General features: G+C 41.5%; 3 protein-coding genes across 4 annotated transcripts; all 3 read right to left on the bottom strand.

Annotated features, from left to right (window-relative positions):
- Nucleotides 1-1,286: 1,286 nt before the first annotated feature.
- si:ch73-109d9.1 (zinc finger protein Gfi-1b) lies at nt 1,287-5,553 on the bottom strand. Of its 2 annotated transcripts, XM_012837031.3 has the most exons (7): nt 5,393-5,544; nt 4,776-5,116; nt 4,039-4,631; nt 2,199-2,276; nt 1,973-2,062; nt 1,761-1,865; nt 1,287-1,546 (listed from the first exon to the last, which is right to left on the bottom strand). In XM_012837031.3, exons 2-7 carry the CDS (start codon nt 5,053-5,055, stop codon nt 1,472-1,474), a joined length of 1,221 nt encoding a protein of 406 aa, XP_012692485.1. In that variant the 5' UTR covers nt 5,056-5,116; nt 5,393-5,544; the 3' UTR covers nt 1,287-1,471. The 2 variants fall into 2 exon arrangements, with proteins under 2 accessions (XP_012692485.1, XP_012692484.1); XM_012837030.3 differs by lacking the exons at nt 1,287-1,546; nt 1,761-1,865; nt 1,973-2,062; nt 2,199-2,276 and having other exon boundaries at nt 2,950-4,631; nt 5,393-5,553.
- A 314-nt stretch (nt 5,554-5,867) lies between these two features.
- On the bottom strand, nt 5,868-10,509 carry si:ch73-109d9.3 (histone-lysine N-methyltransferase PRDM9). Its single transcript, XM_012837032.3, has 3 exons — nt 9,434-10,509; nt 9,028-9,152; nt 5,868-8,932 (listed from the first exon to the last, which is right to left on the bottom strand). The coding sequence occupies exons 1-3, from the start codon at nt 9,699-9,701 to the stop codon at nt 7,853-7,855; spliced, it is 1,473 nt and encodes a 490-aa protein (XP_012692486.2). The 5' UTR covers nt 9,702-10,509; the 3' UTR covers nt 5,868-7,852.
- A 688-nt stretch (nt 10,510-11,197) lies between these two features.
- si:ch73-109d9.2 (C2H2-type zinc finger protein) lies at nt 11,198-16,841 on the bottom strand. Its single transcript, XM_031560466.1, has 4 exons — nt 16,015-16,841; nt 15,808-15,932; nt 15,443-15,542; nt 11,198-15,033 (listed from the first exon to the last, which is right to left on the bottom strand). Exons 1-4 carry the CDS (start codon nt 16,292-16,294, stop codon nt 13,868-13,870), a joined length of 1,671 nt encoding a protein of 556 aa, XP_031416326.1. The 5' UTR covers nt 16,295-16,841; the 3' UTR covers nt 11,198-13,867.

The raw sequence follows: 16,841 nt of genomic DNA, 5'->3' as shown, positions 1-16,841 counted from the left end.
CTTCATTTTGTATGTGGTGTTTTTGCAAATTCCGGTTTTAATCCCTATTAGAGATGGAATGGGGTTTTGGAAAATCGTAAAAATAACACCCGTGGTGGTTAAATACTTGCGTGAGACCTCGCATTTGATTCTGCTCAATTAAATGCATGTTTAGGTCGTATGGACAGTAGATCCATTGCTATCCCTCTGCTAACGGAAGATAACGGACTACAAAGCAAGTCACTTTCACACAGTCCCTGGTAAATTACAGGGATAACCTTTGGGCACTGCTAATGATTTTTCACTATTCAGACATTGTGCTACATTCAGGAACATTTCCCTCTTGCGCCTTTTCACAGGTCATGGCAATGACCATATAGATGGGGCAAGGGACAGTCCAGCAGATGCATTTAAGTGCCTGTCCCTGTGATTTTACGGCTTTCATTCACAACACAGCCATACAGGCACTTCCCCTGAAATGTTACTAGGTTGAGGTGGGAAATGAAGGGTACTTATTCCCCATGAATATCGATCCCTGCGCCTATTCATACACCACCCCATGAAGGAAACGTTCAGGAACATTTCAGACTGCATGTGTGAAACACTTCATACATACTGGTGGTTAAGAGGTTTTGTTTGAGCTGCTCTACTGGTGTTTCTGTATATGAAGTAACCACACCACAATTGCCATTGAATCCACACACCTTCCAGGGTATTTCTTTCAATTGGAAACCACACATGTACTTGCACCGCATCATACCGTATAGGTCAGTGGGAAAGTGGCTTGATCCCGAGTCGAGTAGCCCATCCGTCTCCATCTGGGAGACAGATTGTTTTCATTGCAAACTAATTTAGCACACATGTGAAATCATTCAAATTCTGAGAATCTTCCACGGTGAGCATCTCATAATTTCCTTTTTTTCGACTGAAGTGGGCCACCCATGGGGTACCTGCATGGTTATACCTGAGTTTCAGAACGCCACACTTCTTTTGGATGTCACGGCCAAAATCCATCTCTGTGAAGTCATACCCCAATCTCCTGGACCCCGAAACGGTGACCTGGTAAATTACTGTCTTACTTAAAAATTTGCAAGAGAATAATGGGCTGATTAAGCCAGACTATATTTGTAACATTTGTAACACTGATTTCAGGAAACAAGTAGAAATGTATACATTACACTTTCCCATCCTTTTGTCTTCGGTAAAACCGTACTGTTGGATCTATTTCTATGGGATGGGTAAACTGTTGGACACTTGTGGAAAAAGTTAATAGTAGGTTCCAAAGTAAAAACTAACACTTCATCAGCTTAGTGGGGGAGGAAGACATTTATTAATGAATTAATGAGCCCAACAATAGACATATATTAATTGTGGAAGAAGTTATAAAGTTGAAATAAATTCACTTATTATTCCCTGCAGACTGCTACAAGACTACTTCGGCCACATATACTTTTAATAATTGATTTCCCAGTACACCTAAAATGTCCTTTTCTTACAATAAATGTTGGCAAACGTCTGCACCATAGCCACTGTTTGCTGATAACTGACTTCTTTCCATCGACAAATCCTGCAAAAAAGGAAGTAATACATTGTAAGGTGATGGTCATGGAAATTCAAATACAACTGAGGCAGTAATGTAATATTCATATGCAAAGGCATTGATATATGCAGTGTCTGTGTAGTAAGCATCATTATTTTTTTTGTTTTATAAGTAGTCATTATTATTATTATTACTATTATTATTATTACTATTGCATAGGACAATAATAGGAGTAATGCACCTTTGATCTTCTCCTTAGATAGTCCCTTCTGTTATGGAGCATTTTAGTGCAGCGCACAATCACCTCCATTTCCCTGCCAGAAAGCTGTGGCATTGCTGATATGATCTGTGTGCACATCATATAACACTTTTTTTCTGCGATATTCCACAGCCGCCCAATTTCTTTGACCCATAAGTAATTGTGATGAATGGATGTTGTGTGTTTCGACAAACCTTGGCAGTTATAGGGCCCCATTCAATATTTCTGCTATAGCAGGCCTTCTGCCAAACCTGGGACTGTATAAGAATTTGCCTGGCTACAGTCTGCAGTCAGAAAGGGTAACCATTAGATTTAAATTAAATTAAATTAAATTAAATTAAATTAAATTAAATTAAATTAAAATCATTCATAAATGACAAATGCAATTTAGGACAGTCAGACATGAAGGAGGGTACTTACACTAAATGTCTTCTGTCTGTTTTTTGGCCTCCTTCTGGCCTCTTGAGCATTTGCCCATCTAGTAACATTTTGAATAACCTGTAAAAAAGAATAAATAGAGCAAACAATTAACCAGTATTATCAGCACTTTAACTTGGGTGGATTATTTCCATGCTAGTTAAGAAATAAAGCTTTTTGGACCATTTCACATAGGCAGAATCTCTGTATGTGTGCCACACATTGTGACCGCGAAGACAAAGCCCAGTCAAAGTCTGTTGGTATGGAGGTGGTCAGGTAACTCCCACTATGACACGGCAAATAGATTTAATTAAGGACTGAAAAGTCCCAAACTGGGGAGATAAGTGGCAACTTGTATCGATTTCCTAGATCTCTGAGGGAGACCTCAGAAAATGTTAAGGAGGGGCTTTGCATGAGCGTACTTGTTTACAATCCCTCAATGTTTGCAGGAAAGTGTGACTATGGTAAATCATTTTATGGTGCTATAGACAAAACAAAAGCAATGAAGAGAAACATATCTGAACGTAGGAATGCATGTTTTCTGCAACAGCAGTTGAAAACCCACACATTTTACACAACTTATTATTAAGGCAAGGTAGGTGTGGATTCACTTCACTAGAAGGTCCTACTACATGTCTCTTGTGTAATTCCCTTTATGCATGTGACAAAACCTGCCTTAATGTCATTTCAAACAACCAGAAAATTCCAACCCTATTTTAACCATGAAGACTGATACCAATACAATGTTGAGACATATTTTTGAATTGGTTTAATGAATATCAACCTCAGAATTAGGCTACCTGTGTAAGAGTATCCTTTCAAAATGTTAACACGTGCTCATCACACGAAAATAATAACTTTGAATTTATCATTACAATTCTCTTAGGACATTTAAGTATCAGTTTCTTTAAAATCATATTTGATTAGGATTTAACCATCACGATGACTGATCTACATCACATGCATATAAAAGCAGTTGTCCACGTTCCATTATGCCATTCCAGAACCTGACCAAATGGAACTTGAAAGTGTCCTTGTTAATGTTAGTTTGTTTTGTTTGTTTTTGTTTTTATGTGTTTACGTCTGACAGTCTCTGCTTTCTCAAAAGGTTTTAAGAAGGTGATCCTTCAGATAAGCCACATCACAGATAAGCGTCGCTCGGACCGCTGTGTCGCCGCAGGTGAACCCTCAGGTTGCTGGAACGTGTGAACCTCATGCCACAGAAGACACAGCCGTACACCTTCTCTCGCGTATGGATGTTCTGGTGCTGCTTGAAGTTGCTCAGCCGTGCAAAGCCTTTCCCACAGTGTGAGCAGGTGTAGGGCTTCTCACCCGAGTGCTGTCTAAGGTGGATCTTGAGCTCAAAGTTATACACAAAACTTTTGTCACAGTGGGGGCAATTAAGTGGCTTCTTTCCCGTATGAGTGAGCATGTGGGCCTTCAGATGACACAGGTGCTGAAACCCTCTCCCGCACTGGGTGCAGGGGTGGCGCTTGTCTGTGTGGAGCTTCTGATGTGCTTTGAGGTACTTATATGACGAGAATCTCTTTGAGCATATAAAGCACCTAAAGGCCTTCTCTCCATGGAAGCCCTGTTGTTGGGACACAGGTGAGTTTTCACTCAACACCAAGCTGTCGTTAGGCATGGTGTATCCAACAACGCCCTGCACTTGTAAATCAGATCCAACTGACTTGTCAGTCAAATCTGCCATTGCTGGACTTAACAGCAGGGGCTGAACCTGCCTGGTTTGTGACGCCAATGTGTCCAGCTTAACAGAATATGACATGACGTACGTGTCTGTCTCCTGTGAGGCAAGAGGGGAGATATTGTTAATGGTCTCTACCTGCATCTCCTCTCGATTCCAGGGTCCTCTGGAGTGTGTGTCAGATGGATTGACCATGTCCTGACAAAACTCTGCATCCTCACGACTGGGGTTCCACACAGGCAAGGCTTCTTCCTCCTCTTTAATAACAGGTGGGATTCCCTCACTCTCTGACTTCAGATCAGGGAAAGCCGAGGTAGGAATGAAATCATTGCTGGTGCTGCTGTGGCGGCTGCTGCCTGGTAGAGCTAACGTGGCAAGCAGGCTTGGCAGTGCTGCCTGCGACTCCTGAACACTCTCTCTTGTGTGAGAGGAAAGTACCCCACCAGGCTCTGTGTCTCTATTTTTGTGTTTGTCACCAGAGAGGGAGTCATACTCCTGGTTTATGGCAGATCCAGTTGAAATAGGGCTCTGCAAAGTCCACTGCTTGTCTGGTGTTGAGGATGGAGATGCCAAACTCAGGTTTTGACTGTCCCCCCTATCCTTCACATGGGCAGTTGTTACGTGAGGCTTGCGATCATGTGTCTCTGTGGAGATCCACTCCTCTTCTTGAAGCATCTGTCCACACTGGCGCTGCTCACTGACACTCAGGCTCAAGCAAAGGGTGTCAGCCTCTAAACAGAAAATGAATTTTAAGTAGTTAGCATTAAACTAGTGTTTCCTGGGCCATTAGGTATTTGTTCAAAGGGAACATGTTCAGTCTGTATTTCAGTAAAATACTACCACCAATACAGAAATAGAGAAATAGACACACTTACCAGCTGGTGGCTCATCGTGGGTTCCGTCAGTGGTGGCGCTAGCCCTTCCACAGTTTCCACACCTCATCCCTTTCACTTTTTCACGCTCTTTTTCCCTTAATTTGAGCTCAGATAGCTGTAGTTTTAACCGCAGCATCTCGACTTCCTGCTTGCCACGGCCTACTTCCTCTAAGAAGCTGTCTTCCACCAGCCTAGTGACCTCGTACATAGCTGATTTGAGGACAGTCTCCATCAGACTGGAGAGCTGGGACTGAAAGGTGAGGATGAGGGCCTCTGACATCTTTTAAAGAGAATTGGAGTTGGCGCTTCAATGCGAACGTGTGTAGCCTTTTTGCATCAACCTACAGTGAAATAAAACAAACACCTAATTTTCAGTCAAAAGAAAGCAGCAATTCGTTATGTTAATATGGTGGGTTATTCGTGCTATATTAACCACGACATTAGATGCAGATTCAATAACATAAGGCAACATGCTTCTTCCTCTCGACGTAGCTAAGTACACAGGCTAAGATCAACAAAATGTCTGCATATCGGTGGTTATGAATCGCTGATCGTCGCTAAAACATTTCCCCAGTTCGCTATGACCTATTTATTCTTCCGAAATGCAGTCTACTCACCAGTAGTGGTCAATTGTTTATATATCGGCAATTAGCCCAGTATCATTTTGACCGTTTTCCTTGCAGTCCGACGATGGGTTCGGTATGGGTACAAACACACAGAAATATCTTCACTGCCACCTATATGTATGGGTGACTCAAACAAGCAGGGATTGATGTCTGGTATAATATATTGCCCTCCGTCCACAGGGTGGCGTGTGTCGCACATAGTGTCTTACATGAGGTGTTCAGGCTGTGGCAGTCCTGAGCGCGCTGTGGGCGATTTTTAAGAGAGAAATCTCTACAAAATATAATTTTTCTGTGGAAAAAATATATTTTTCTGCGTTCAAAGTTTCCCACTGTGCTCTCAGAAATGAGGTACAAAAATAACGCCATAGTTCAGAAGGCTAGGCCAGTGAGTAGGCTAGATATGACTAATACTTGCAGGTCTCATTAGCCTTATATAAAATTTAAATAACAACTCAGCACGACGTCAAAGAAAGAAAACCATTTCAGCACATTTAATGAGAAATATTGCACCTTGTTTTGTCATGGGATATCCAAATATGTAGCATTTTGTTTAAAATAAAAACTAGCTCATTACTATTACACAAATGGGTATGAATAGTGTGGAGTCATGTAATGGAGGTGAGGACAACAATGAAAGCTAAGACATGTCTTCAAAAAGAGAAAATGGTCCTTTGCTATTGGTATAAGAGAAGTGATGCTAAATACTAGGTACTGTTTCGACCTAGGGCATTAATGTCAATGAACAAGACATTATAATACAACTACTGTAATAATGTTACTATTGTTTGAAAATACTCCCGGCTACCATTTTTAAAAATGCAAATGAATTAAATCTATTACATACATTTTCCCTTACTGCTTCATCAGACGGTGAATGATAATGTCCAAAAAAGTAAGTTAAGTTGTACGGTCTACAACTGGCTAAATTGTTAAGTGCAGAAGTCTTGTTGATCAAAATGGATTGTGATGGTTCTTTGTTTGTTCTGTTTGTACATGTATTGTATTGCATTTACATGGTGCCTTTTGTGATGTGTGTTTGACTGTTTATCAGGACAACCAATGATTTCAGTTACCAAGGGGAGTTTCACAGTTTTGATACAGTATAGCTTTTCTGGGTTTTCCATCTACTGTACTTTGCTGTGCGACCACAGTATGGATGTTTCTAAACGAGTTGCATATAATTGAAAGTGCTGTCCAATCTCTTGCAAGCAGTTCTGTTTCTAACTTACTCCGAAGTATGTGATTGTTCAAAATTCTGCATCTACTAGTATACAGCTAATGATACAATAATTGTGCCTGGGGAAAAGATCATAACACAACAACTGAGGAATGAAGAACACATTCAGCCATACTGCCAATATCTGTCTAACCATGCTGAAAGGACAATGCAGTGTAGTGTCACTCTGCTGGTGAACTATTGTGCTGGGCTGTGTCATACACTCTTTGGAGAAATGCATATGCAGTTTTATAGAGTAAATACTGTTTCAGAGGGTAACAAAACAATTGAGGAAAAACAAATACAATGTGAAAATACTGCTCATGTAACATAACATAAACAAACATAAAATATACTATAAATACTTAAAAATCAATATTAATATTTATTGCTTCAACACTCACTATTCATCCATCCATCCATCATCCACTACCACCGTGATTGAATAGTTAACATCAAAATCAAATATCTGAACAAAAGTGCATAACAACACTTCATGTGGAGTCATCCCCAAGACATAGAGGTAGAGGTAATGAGAGAAACCTGCTTTCGTAGTAAATAATGTTGGGGTAATTCCATGTCAAATCAACAGATTTTAGAAGAAAATTCCAGACTGACCATATCTGATTTGCTTCATACTTTATGTAAATTATGTCATTATACCCAACAACTAATGTCCAACAATTTTGGATTCTTTTGGTATCTTTAGTTTCTGAGATATGGAGGCTTTAAAAAACAACTTTTGAATTAAATTACATTTCCACCATTAGAGGTCTTTTAACCTCTAGAATAGCTGGTTCACAGCTGCATATTTGCCAGGTTATGGCCTGCTGAAAATTGTATACAAAAATATTTCTTGCTTTGGAGCAACTTTTGCCCGTTATCTCTTCACACTGACCCACATTATATCTTTCAAATTTTGATATATTATACTTTCTTAGCAACTTTCTTAGCAACTATGTGCATGTCTGAAAATAATTTAAATGTATTATAATTTCATAACTATATTTCAAAGTCCATATTGCCCAATGTATGACAAAGTCTGCCATAAAAACAATCATACCACTGGAAAGAGCAGTTTTAATTAGAAAATGCACAAAATATGAAGTCGGTAGCTGAGTTGTAGTCAGGAGGCCTCTGTTGATTTCACATGGAATGACCCGTATGGGAGATATGACATATATGACATTTACTTTCTGAGTCTAAACTTTCCACCTCTGCTAAAGCCCAAACTGTCATAGATGAGCAGTGTGGATTCTCTGATGCCTCTTCAGATTGCACTTCTGGGTGAAGCGTTTCCCACAGTCTGAGCAAATGTAAGGCCTTTCCCCTGTGTGCACCCTACAGTGCGCCTTCAGGTTGCTCAGTTTGGTGAAGCTCCTGCCGCACAGAGCACAACAGAAGGGCCTCTCGCCCGTATGGGTCTGCTGGTGCGCTCTCAGGTGGCTCAGGTGAGAGAAGCCTTTCCCACACTGGTTGCAGCTATGAGGTGCTTTGGCAGCATGGTGGCTCAGGTGTGTTTTGATGCCCGCCATCTGTGCGTAACCCCTGCCCAAGTGGATGGAGCCAATTCTTCTCCCACCAGTGTAAACTCTCTGATGGTGATGAAGCTGGGTGGGCCTTGTGGCAGAGCTCTTGTAAAAAGAAGCATTTCTGTCCACGTCCCCAGAGGCCAGGTTTGAGGATGTCACACCAATGGGCTGCGCTAGAGCTGGGTTGTGTTTTCTGACTGGCTCATGGCGTTCCATGGGTTGAGGCTGAGGAATCTTCATCACCCCCTCTGCCTGGGGGCAGCTTGGGGAGGTCTGGGGTGCAATGTCCACCCTTGACCTATTTACTTTAGAAGGACTTAGCACCACATTCTCCCTGGGTGTGTCCTCCTCTCTCCATTGTGGATAAACAACTACTACCTCCTGCTTTACTAATACAGAGTCTGTAGCCCCAGTATGATGCCTGGTATTGAGGGAATCTGTGGAGGACTGTGGGCTGCTGGCTGATTGGTGCTGAGAAGAAGAAGGTTTTGTATGGTCTGATTTGAAATCTGGTCCAGTTTGTGTTCTAATGGGGTGATTCCTGGAGGGTCCTTCATCCTGATTACTTTGTCCACTCTTACGGTTTTTCATATCTAGCTGCTTGGTTACTGGCTCAGAGAGCAGACAGTCACTCAAAACACCGAAACTCTCCCTCTGAGCTTTTTGATGGTCTCCTGAGAAGCTGTGGACTATGCGCGGCTCAGTATCCTGTGACGTTGATGGATCTGTGATAACTTCTTTCTTCACAAGGTCAGCAGGTTGGACGACATCCAATTCTATGACCTAGAACAGATTTTTAAAAAATCATATAAATAAAAACTCAAGCAACAACCTTGTATGTTAAAAATGAGAAACTAAATGTGAGCAGCAACATGCACCTTGAATTCCCTGTCAGAGCCAGATGAAAGGATTTCATGTTCTGCCTCTGAGGCTTCCCTTCCACAGCTGCTCCATTTTCCAGGTGGACCATCCTCCTGCTTCATAACATGGCCTTCCTCTCCACCTTTGATGAAGATGAAGATGGTTGGTCAAATGCAGAAGACAATGCAGGCTGGGAATCTCTATAGAACCCTATGGATCATTACTGTACATAAGCTGAAACAATTCTATTGCATTTTTTTTAAAGGTTTGTGATATACAATTCCAAGTCTAACAAGATGCACTGTTGACACAGTATCTGCAAATACAACTCTTGGCAAATATGCTGAAATACTAGGTATTGATCACCGTTTCTACAATCCTTTTCGAACACACCTAATGCTTTAGGCTACTACTAAAACTCACCATGTTGTGATTCATCATTAGGCATGACGCTCCTTCCACAGTCTGTACATTTCCCTCTCCTGCTCTTTTCACATTCTCTCTCCTTGAGTTTGAGCTCAGACAGCTGCAGTCTTCTCCGCAACACCTCCACCTCTTGCTTTCCGTGGCCCACTTCCTCTAGTAGGCTGTCCTCTACCAGCCTGGTGATCTCGTACATAGCAGATTTAAGGATGGTCTCCAAGACATTGGACAACTGAGTCTGAAAAGTGATTATGACTGCTTCCGACATGTTTTATCTTTCTGTGCAAGAGAACACTTTAACTTTTACACGGAGTGACTAATTTCACCCGTAACTCCGCTGAAGGTGTAGTCTGAATACGTAGGTATTAATATCCAGAAGGAAACAAACAGGACTCGTCAAACCAGTCCATTCCTTAAATACCCCGTCATCACATAACCTTACCTAACGTCAAATCTTCAGAAACGAATTGTACGGCCTAAGTCACTCTGCACAGGTCTCAGTGACCGCTTAAGCACTGGACTCGCATCAATACAAGCACTAGAGAAAATTAACGTTAAATAAGTTCACAAAAAGAGAAAAACACTGTACATGTACCGGCAAAGCTCAATCTACCTAGATAATGGGCTAACAGTAGATAAGGTTATTCATTCTTCATGGTCAATAGTATGATAGCTAACCAACCTCTAGCTACGTTAGTTACCTGGCAAGCTCGCCTTAACGTAGAGGTTAATGTCTTAAAGGTTAATGTTCCACATCAAATCAAGGAAACAGGGAATATAATTCGGAGAGTCGTTTCATTTGTCGCTCATAACGGCATACATCATATTCTGTTAAGATAACGGGAAGCTAGCAAGTTAGCTATTGCACCAAGAATTACCTCGACACAGAAAATGAAAGCCTTGTTGTAAACAGTGATGTCATCCACAGTACGGTGGCCTTTAAGGTCGCCCCAACTCTGCGAAGACACATTTAATAAATCTCTAGAGCGCCGGCCAAACGTACATGAACGATACCTGTTCGCTTCGTGGGGCAATACATTTTCTCTTGAGTAGGTCATTTCAAATAAAGCGGAATGCCTTCCTGGCTGGCAACCTGCCAAACTTGTCATTGCTGTTATTTTACAGACGTCCCATTTTGTTTGTGCTCATGTTCAAAAAACACACCACCAGATAGTAGGGTTCATAATGCTCTTTGAGCAAGATTTATTTCCCCTGCTTTTAGCCTTTATTTAAAGGTCACCTTAGAAAAAAACTGAACACCCACTGTAGTGTTAGATGTGGAACACGATGGTTCCAACGGGTGTGTTTGCAAATTTGAACTGTGCTTCTGTACCAATATTCTTGGGTCAGATTTATTTCAAGGCAAGAGGTTTTGTTGTTTTAATCAGTCCCTCAGTCTCGCTTCAAAAAAAAGAGGAACGCTCCCTATTGAGGACAACACTACACATTTATATCCATGTATTTCATAGGTGTTTCATCCCCAGCTACTTCAAACCTACTGGTGATTGCCTTGCCACATAATGGAGGGAAGCAGACAATGTTCTCAGTTTAACGTCTTTTCAACTCATAATTGCTTTATCTGTTTATTCTGTTTAATGTCACTGATGTTTACATGTGATAACTAAACCAGTCTTTATACCTGACTCACGTGGTTAAAAATCAGCTGGCCTGTAGTAACAACCACCCTACACTGTTTTCAAACAACAACAGCAATACACAAACCAGGTATAACACCCAGTAACCCAGTGATGGAAATTATACAAATGAGAATAACATTGGTTTTATTCCAAGAAAGACTTCAGTGTCCACATTAACAAAAGTAAAATAAGTACAATCTCATTTATCTTACACACCGTTATGTAACATCACAGATTTTAAATTACAAAGTAAAAACATATCCTTACAAGATTTATATCATGTATATTCAAAAGTTACAAACACTGGTAGTAACACTGGTGGTAAAAATAAACAATAATAAACAAAATATAGTAAGACCACAAAAACGTTGATGCGCAATAATAAAATTGAAAGAGAGAATAATAAACAGGCAACACCAGTAAATAACTAGAATAATGGCACCGCTATATCAATGAGGCCTCTGATACAGTGGAGGCCAGAAGTTTACACACCTTGGCTAAATACATCCAAACTCTTCACAATTCCAAACATTTCACTTCAATACATATTCCCTCGTTGAGTTCAATCAGTCCAACTACTTAATCTTGATGATGATGATGATGATTTCAGAATAATAGAAGGATATTAACTTTCAGTTTGTATTTTATCACATTCTCAGAGGGTCAAAAGTTTACATATAATTTGGTAATATTTAGTGACACTGCCTTAAAATTGTGTAATTTGAATCAAACGCTTGGAATCGCTTCCACAAGCTTCACACAACACTTCTTCTAGGCAGAACTCATACAACTGAATCAGGTTTGTGGGCCTCCTTGCATGAGCTCCTCTTGGACCTTTTCTTGCTTCAGCCCACCACCTCTATCTGAGAGGTTAATGGCCGACAATATTTTAGATAGCACGACACATTTCGCATTACGTACCCTCTTTTTCAGTTCAGCCAACACATTTTCTACTAGATTAATGACAGGCCTTTATGATGGCCACTCCAAAACTTTTACTTTGTTGTCCATAATCCATTTTGTTTTACGATTTGAGGTATGTTTACGAGCATTGTTTCACTGAAAGATCCATCTGTGTCCAAGCTTTAGCCTCCTTGCTGATGTCTTCAAGATGAAGTTATCAAAGTTATCAAAATATCCACATAGCTCTCCTTCTAGACAATACACTAGTACCTCTTGCAGCAAACCCCCACAACATGATGCAGCCTACCCCCCCGTGCTTTATGGTTGGGATGGTGTTCTTTAGGTTACACGCCTCACCCCTTCCTCCTCCAATGCATCATTATGGCCAAACAGTTGTATTTTTGTCTCATCTGACCAGAATAAATTGTCACAGTTTTTGTCACAGTGCTCATCTGCCACATTAGTCTTTCTTTTTCATGCTGGTTTTCGAGGAGTGGCTTCCTCCTCGGGGAGCAGCCTATTGAGGTTATGACGATACAGCACTGTCGATGTAGATACTTTCGTACCCGTTACCTCCGACAACTTCACCAGTTCCTTGACTGTCCTCGGGTGCTTTTGAACCTTTCGCATCAAAATAAGTTCATCTCTACGATTCAGTACACTTCTACTTCTTGAACGATGGCTGTGTGTTCCCGTGGTGTTTATTTTTGTGTAATAGTGTTTGTCCAGATGTGCGTGGTATCTTCAAACTTTTGGAAATCACTCTCAAGGAAAAACCAGACTTTTGGAAGTCAATTATTTTTTTCTTCTAAGATCTTGGCTGATTTCTTTAGGATTTTCCAAAAGGTTCTAGGCTGTTTAAAGATGCAGTAAACATGGTGTATGTAAACTTTTGACCCACTGGAATTCTGTCATTGTGAAAGCAATGGGAAATTACTTTTGTTCTGGACAAAAGTAGCGTAGCTGCATCAGTTATCGGACAGTTTGTTAAAAAATCGATATGCTAAGTCTATTTATAGATTAACGTTATGTATAAGCTTACCCAAACTAACGGTTTTCGAGAGATATGTCCTTTTTAACTTGTACGACTCGTTTAACACCGCAAGAAAATGTATTTCTAAATATTTCTATTAATGTTTACGGTGACACGTTACATGAGTACGTTTTCGCCTGCGTCAATTATCGGACACTCCTATTTCGTTCCACTTACCAAGTTGGTTTTCGAGATAATATGCTTTCCTCCTGCTTTTACATATACCAGTCTAATTTCTGTACAAATGACTGTCACAATATGTTTTGACAAGCAAACGTTAATCTAAACGACCAGAGTAATCGGATTTGGTCTCTGTGAGCATCCGTACTTACATTACATCATGCTAGCTGTGTTAGCATTTGAAATGACGGTTTGAAATTACAGTTAAACTTGTTCTTGGAGAGAACAAATCTGACAGTACAACTTTAAGACCAAATTAAATATTCCACATATTTAAGTGTTCCACACTATAAGGTACACGCAAAAGTACAACACTATTTCACAAGTTTAAATTAGGTCTAAAGAGTAAAACATAAAGCTTAAATGCCATATTTTTGCGGGAGCTTATGTTTCTTTCCATAGTTGCCCAAAGTTGATCACGAGAGTGAATGTAAACATGACAACGCCAAATGTGTCCGATAATTGACGCGTGCCGGTAATTGACGCAGTTAAGATAGATATCTTAACTGACTTGCCAAAAGACATTTATGGTAACATGGCATTTCTGAAGTGGTGATTTTTTAAGGTTTAATGTCTTAAGTGTATGTAAACTTCTGACCTCAACTGTGTGTAACTTTCTTATCTGGTCCCATCACATATGCCCTCTACTGATATTTCAAACACCAGCTCATGTTTTAACTCTTAGTTCCTGAGGTCAGGCCTGTGTTTGCGCTGATGGGATTTTAGATGGTCCAGGCGTTTGAAGCTGAGGCCACACACCGTACAACAATACGGCCTCTCTCCTGTGTGCGTCCGGTAGTGGACCTTCAGTATGTCTGCTCGGGTGAAACTTTTGTCACACAGTGTGCAGCAGTGTGGCTTCTCTTGGGTGTGGATACGCCGGTGCAACTTTAGGTTCCACAGGCGGCTGAACTTGTTGCCACAGAGTGAGCAGCAGTATGGCTTATCCACAGCATGGCTACAGTTGTGTTTCTGGAGATCGCTGAATGAGGAGAAGCCTTTCCCGCAGTGGCTACACAGATGGAGGCCTTCCCCCTGATGGATGCGCTGATGGACTTTAAGATTGCAGGCTTGTGTGAAAGACTTTCCACACTGATTGCAGGAGAAACGGCCAGAGGACCCAGCACGGTGGGACTGCATGTGGGCCTTGAGGGATCTACCATCAGGAAAGCTGATCAGACACTGACTGCAAGTGTGTAGTCTCTCCTCCCCACTACTGCGTTCAACCAGGCCATCTGTCGATGTCAGTGGTGTGTGACTGAATGGGTTTCCTGCATACATCTGTTCAGGATTGTCCAGAGATGAACTGCTAGGGAGGAGTCCATGCTCCCGCTGTCCTGCTTCCCCACTGTTTTGGTATATGGCACTGGTATTCTCCAGGTATCCATCCTCGTTGATAAGTAAGCAGTTGAGGTCTGCTGAGCCGGTGTTTCCACTTGAAACCTCAGCAGGTGATCGTCCATGGCCCCTGACAGTACCCCTTCTCCCCCTCAGGGAGCCAGATGTATGTGTACGCCGACTGACCTCTACCATTACACCCAAGTCAGCAGGCAGGTGAGTCTGGACTGTGCTGTAGCTGAGAGCATCATCCTCTCTCACAGGAGAGTTTGCCAAACCATCCAGATCACTCATGTCTAGGACCTGGCTGCTGTAAGATGTCTCAAAACCACCAAGCTCATCCATACTGTACCGGGATCTGTAGGGCAATCCTTGCAGGTCCTTTCCTTCCCCATCTGGGCCAGGTTCTTGGGACCGGTTCACTGGTTCAGAGCCCCATTCCTCCTGGCACTGTTGGAGCTGCTCCTCGCTGACACATTTTCTGTCAGATGAATGCAAAATCTCTTCTTCTGGTAAACAGAATGAAAATTTAGCAAATCATGTTAGACCGCTCTTGCATTTCTAACCAGATCTTGTTAAAGATGCAGTCCGCGATTCAGTTTTACGAAAGGTTGTTGATGTTTCAGCTCAACAGCCAATCAAATTACACCCCTCCCTTCCATGCTCCTGAGGCACTGTGTTGATCGGCTGGGATTGTTTATGGCTCGGTCTAAGATGCTATGTGCGTTTCCCATTTTATTTTATTTTTTTGTTTTACTTTTTTTTGTGTGCAAACATTGAATGGACAGCTAAAGGACTGTGGAGAGCAGTTAGCTGAATTTGACAAAAAAAGTGTCCGGGATTAGAATTGCAGACTGCACCTTTTAAGATACTACATTTCTTGTGACTAACTCAGCTTATTCTCAGTAGAACACTCACCTTCCATACACAAACTCCACTTTTCAGGATGCTCCTGCACATTGCGCAAAGTCTCCTGTTTGAGTTGTGAATATACCTTTACCCTGCCAGTGGCAATATCCTGTGAACAGCATGAATAAATTGAACAATTTGTAGAGTGATTCAATTCAATTGTAAAAATGAATATACCAGTGTCAAAAAGTAGACACAATTTAAACGAATAGCCTACAATAAGGTGACTAGATTTCTAAAATGAAAACCAGGGATGTTCCCAGTTTGGCGGTCAATATATACGCACAAAAATACTAATGTAAGATTAACTAACTTCAGAAGTCATGTAAGTGAGACGACATATACCAGTGTTACAACTGAGGAGTTTTACATACCACAGTCGAACGACTGGAACCGGTTGTTTCTTGATCTGCATTGGTGGAACCATCTGCTGTGTGGCCACCACAGCTGTTCCACTCATCCTCTTGGACCTTTTCTTGCTTCAGCCCACCACCTCTATCTGAGACAAGGTTAACGCAGGTTAATGGCCGACAATATTTTAGATAGTATGACACATTTCGTGTTACGTATCGAGAACTTACTAGTTTGTGTCCCCAAGTTACTCTCTGGAGCGTTCTCGGTAGAAACTCCTGTCTTCCCGCAGTTTACACACTGCACCCGGCGCACGTTCTCACGGTCTTTATGTTTGCTCTCAGACAGCTGTAGTCTCTTCTTCAGGGACTCGACCTGCTCTCTGCTTCGGGACACTTCTTCTAGGAAGCTGTCCTCTACAAGCCTTGTGATCTCAAACATCGCTGCTTTAAAAACAGTCTCCATTACGCCGGACAACTGGGACTGAAATGTCAATATCACCTCAGACATTTTGGCTCGTAAACGAAGCCTTCCTTTCAGCTTTCCAACTGTACAGCTGTACACAACCAAAATACGTTATCACTTAGCGGTGGATTACAAACTAACTGTTTACATTACATGTACCCACATCTTAAATTCGATTCAGGAAGGGTACAGGTGGAACATCGCCCCAGCCGAGACCGGTCCTAACAAGCTACTCTGTTTAACTGCCTTAAATGCAATATTTAGTTGAGGACGCTATGGAACCATTTTGCAATCAAAGAAACGTTAAGGAAATAGCCAGCTAGCTAATAACGTTACGCTAGGAGGTAAAGTTTTCCAAATATAGTGACGTTAAATTCAACTCGCTATTCCACAAAATGTATACATTGCGTTCAGCTTTGGAAGACGATGCTGAAAAGACAACTCTAAGCTGTCCGGTAAAATAGACAAATTCCGATATCCAGCCAGCTGTGTAAGACTAGTTACATCAACAACAAAATCACAAGTTCAACTTCACCCACAAAGCACGTTGAATTTCCGGAAACATACGTACGGGTCGGGCGACAGGACAAAT

The sequence above is a fragment of the Clupea harengus genome, chromosome 22 (genome assembly GCF_900700415.2).
Source record: "Clupea harengus chromosome 22, Ch_v2.0.2, whole genome shotgun sequence".
Classification (NCBI taxonomy): Eukaryota; Metazoa; Chordata; class Actinopteri; order Clupeiformes; family Clupeidae; genus Clupea; species Clupea harengus.
Note: the sequence above shows the minus strand (reverse complement) of the source record. Positions and strands in the feature narration are given on the sequence as shown.